General features: G+C 34.9%; 1 protein-coding gene across 5 annotated transcripts in view; it reads right to left on the reverse strand.

The window, feature by feature from the left end:
* The window catches only part of LOC106458478 (GATA-binding factor 2-like), a 178,958-nt gene that overhangs the window by 43,439 nt on the left and 131,870 nt on the right, over positions 1–3,649 (reverse strand). For 3 of the 5 annotated variants that reach the window (XM_022384692.1, XM_022384694.1, XM_022384693.1), the window contains exons 4-5: positions 2,433–2,483; positions 372–517 (exon numbers count right to left, since the gene is read on the reverse strand). In XM_022384692.1, the coding sequence (XP_022240400.1) occupies positions 372–517; positions 2,433–2,483 (197 nt within the window). The remainder of the gene's footprint in view (positions 1–371; positions 518–2,432; positions 2,484–3,649) is intronic. The other 2 variants (XM_022384695.1, XM_013917998.2) reach the window with 1 other exon arrangement.

Genomic DNA, 3,649 nt, shown 5'->3' on the forward strand with positions numbered 1-3,649 from the left:
GAGTTCTATTGAGCACCATGATTCAAAAGTTTTCGCAAAAAATGAAATTGGAAGAGTCAAACACCCAAGAGTACGTTGAAATGACGTTTTCTCACGAGTGATGATATTCGTGGTCCTATCAAGTTCGTCATTACTTGGGGGAAAAAGTGTGATTTAGTTTGCAACACCTCTTATATACAATCACATATCCACGTCAGTAGTTCGCTGCCTCTACAGATTCATTTTAACCCACTATATAGATAATTCTTTGATAGATTGTTTAGGCAGAGCATTCATGATGAAACTACAACAGGCAGTTGCTGTCCATTCTACAAAGTTTCATTATATAGATAATGTTTTTAAACCCAGTTTTCTATTATAATGCTACTTACCAAGCGTCGTTTAGGCTTGATAAGAGGCCTGTTCTGTCCGTTCATTTTATGGTAGAGACCGCAGGCGTTACAGAGGTAGTGGCCAGTGCCATCCCGGCGCCACAAAGGTGTAGAGGTCGCTCCACAGTTGACGCACTCTCGACCCTCTGGCGGAATACAAGAGAAATAATAAACAGAATGTTTAATAAGTTCTACAAAAGTAGTCTCATATCTAGAGCATTTGTATCATTTCTGTTATCTTAAACTATATGAAATTATTAGTATCGAAGGCCGCCTATCGTTTAAGTGCAAACTCTCTGAACAAACTACCTGTAGATCTAGATTACAGACACAGGACACTATTGAATTATTGATCACAATCGATTAAAGAAGAGTATTTTCATGTGTTGTTTCAGGTTTTAATCAAACTTCTCGTGCATTTTTTACATGAAGAGTTTCAAATAAAAACACTTCTTAAGAATTACAGGACACTAAGAACAATTCACTCATATATATCTAAGATTCAACTGCCTTAAAAATAGGTCACTTATCAGTACTAATAAAAATATCACGAGTTTTATACTTAAATGATGTTAGATAAAACTGACTGAAACAATCAGTTTTTTTCCTATACCAGTAATCTCAGTAGTTAGTTTGATGCATTAGTCGTCGTAGGGGAACAAAAGGGGGAGCTGATGTTGTCAGGACTACGCTCCTTTCAAACTTTCTATGTTAAAGAGTGTAGGCACGAGCCTTCAGCGTTACTATGGGTTGATCGCAGTTGAATAGTCGAGCAGCCTTTACACACGGAAATTATACAAATTTCAACCTGTCTCGCATCATCCGTTTTTAAACCTTAACAACAAGATTTTTATTATACAAACAATGTCCAGTCAACGAACGAATGACAACGCGTAAGGCACGTGCTCGCAAGCATTCCAAACCTGCAACCAAAGACCTGACCTTTTCTGTCCTAGCACTAGGAGAAGTATGTACTCGTGAAACCTAAGAATATGAATAAACCAAACCTATAATGGAAAAATTCGGGACCTACCACTTGAGCCACAAAGGAGAGGAAGAGCGATCAAATATTTTGTATACAGTAAAATTAAACTCGTTGCATGCCATGCGTTATTAAGCAGTGTCGTGACATTCAGTCGTATTCGTCAAAATAAAATAGGTTAGCTGAGAATATCTGGAACTCTTCACAAAGCCTTTACATTCTTCACATTATTTCCTATTTTATGCTCTAAATCTGTGCATTTGACAGTGAAGTGGTTATAATAACTTGCTAAATGAGCCTGTATATGTAGCTTTTAAACTCTAATAGTCTCATTCCACTTCTTGTTCGAATGCATAGGACATGAAATACTGTAGTTAGAATAGAACGCCTTTGGCATTAGCTACAATATAATATATGAATATTCGGTAGTGTTAGCTATGATAGAAAGTATAGAGCATTAGATAGTGTTAGCTACAACAGAACGCATAGGGCATTCATTAGCTTATGTTAGCTACAGTAGAAAACAGTACGTTAGGTAGTGTTAGTTGCAATCGAACACATAAGCATTAGATTATGTTAGTTACAATAGAACGCATAGGGCATCAGATAGTTTGTAACTATCAACAATAAAATGTGTAGGGGATTTGTTAGTATGAGCTACAAAACAACTTACATGACTTTATCCAATGTTAGTTATAATAGAACGCATAGGGTATTAAGTAGTGTTACTTACAATAAAACTTACATGGCTTTATCCAGTTTTAGTTATAATAGAACACATAAGGCATTAGGTGGTGTTAGTTACAATACAACTTACATGGCTTTATCCATTGTTAGTTATAATAGAACGCATAAGGCATTAGGTAGTGTTAGTTACAATACAACTTACATGGCTTTATCCAGTGTTAGTTATAATAGAACGCATAAGGCATTAGGTAGTGTTACTGTTAGTTACAAGAAACGATCGCTCAAAACTCCTAACTATTATTTAACCATAAACTGGTGTTCAAGGTGTTTTACGTCAGAAAAAGACAACTTGCACGGCTTAAAAGTATGTATAGACATGTAAGATAGCTAACCTGCATACTGGCAGACAGGGGTGAGTCCTAACTTCCATCGGTAGCAAGTACCTGCCAGTGATAGATAACAAATAATAACTGAATGATCGACTACTTATGGCTGGTACGACACATTTTAACACGGGATCGTGAATTTATTGAAATATCTGAGAAAAGAAAAAAACCTAGCAAACATTACTCAAAAGAACAATATATTCACCACCAAGTTTTTAAACCGTCAACAATAAAAGAACAGGTGCAATTAATGTTTGAAACTGAAACACCAGGACTGACAAATCAGAATACGTAAAATTCAAATATGCGCATAAACAACATCTGCTAGAAAAAAAGATTTTGAGATCTTTCTTTTTTTCTTTTCTTTTTAGAAAATAGCTGAGTTATCAATGTTAAGAGATACAGCCTCGAAATGCCGAAGTTTGAGCCAGTTACAAAAACACGATTAAATACGATTAACACAAAAAGTAACGTAGAACGTTTTCTATAAGAAAACTTATAATATCACAAATTATAGATTGAGCCGTAAATAAAGCTAAACTGAAACGTTGCTCTTGCAAGTGTTACCTAGGTAATTCAGCTCCATTGTGTATTAAGAGTTTTACTCATTATGCACTAAAGTTTTCTACAAAGTACTTGGTATAACAAAATTAAACAGTATAGATACGCTACAATATCTTGTAAAAATAAGCAGGTCAGAACAGGAACATATAATTACACAAAAATGAAACGATATACGTTTCCTGTAGAAAATATATTCACTTTCTTGGCTTCTGAGCGGCAATATTAGAGAAAATACGTTTGACTTTAATTAAAAACGCTTCAAAATAAAAAGCGATTCATTTTTACATAATTTTGAATTACTACAGTCAACAATCGAACTTTGTAGGATAAATATAGTAACGAAGAAAGACAGTAACACTAAATGCTCAACGACAAACATTATAGGTCTGCTTTTTGTTGACTATCACAAGACTGATATCAGTAATATTTGAAGCAGGAGTTTAGATTGAGAAGATGTGCCTGAAACTCTTTCGATTAGATATTTTGTTGCTTTTGTACAACTAATTAAGCGGCTCATATGGTTCGTTTGAGAATTAAGTAAGATAACATGAGTAGTTCTCATGGAAGGAAGTATAGGGGGTTTGACCTAATGCTAGACATTTAAAAGAGGGCTGCTTTGATTTAGTGCATTAATACAAAAGTGCAGACAGGTCGTCTTC

This window comes from Limulus polyphemus, unplaced genomic scaffold, assembly GCF_000517525.1.
Source record: "Limulus polyphemus unplaced genomic scaffold, Limulus_polyphemus-2.1.2 Scaffold469, whole genome shotgun sequence".
Classification (NCBI taxonomy): Eukaryota; Metazoa; Arthropoda; class Merostomata; order Xiphosura; family Limulidae; genus Limulus; species Limulus polyphemus.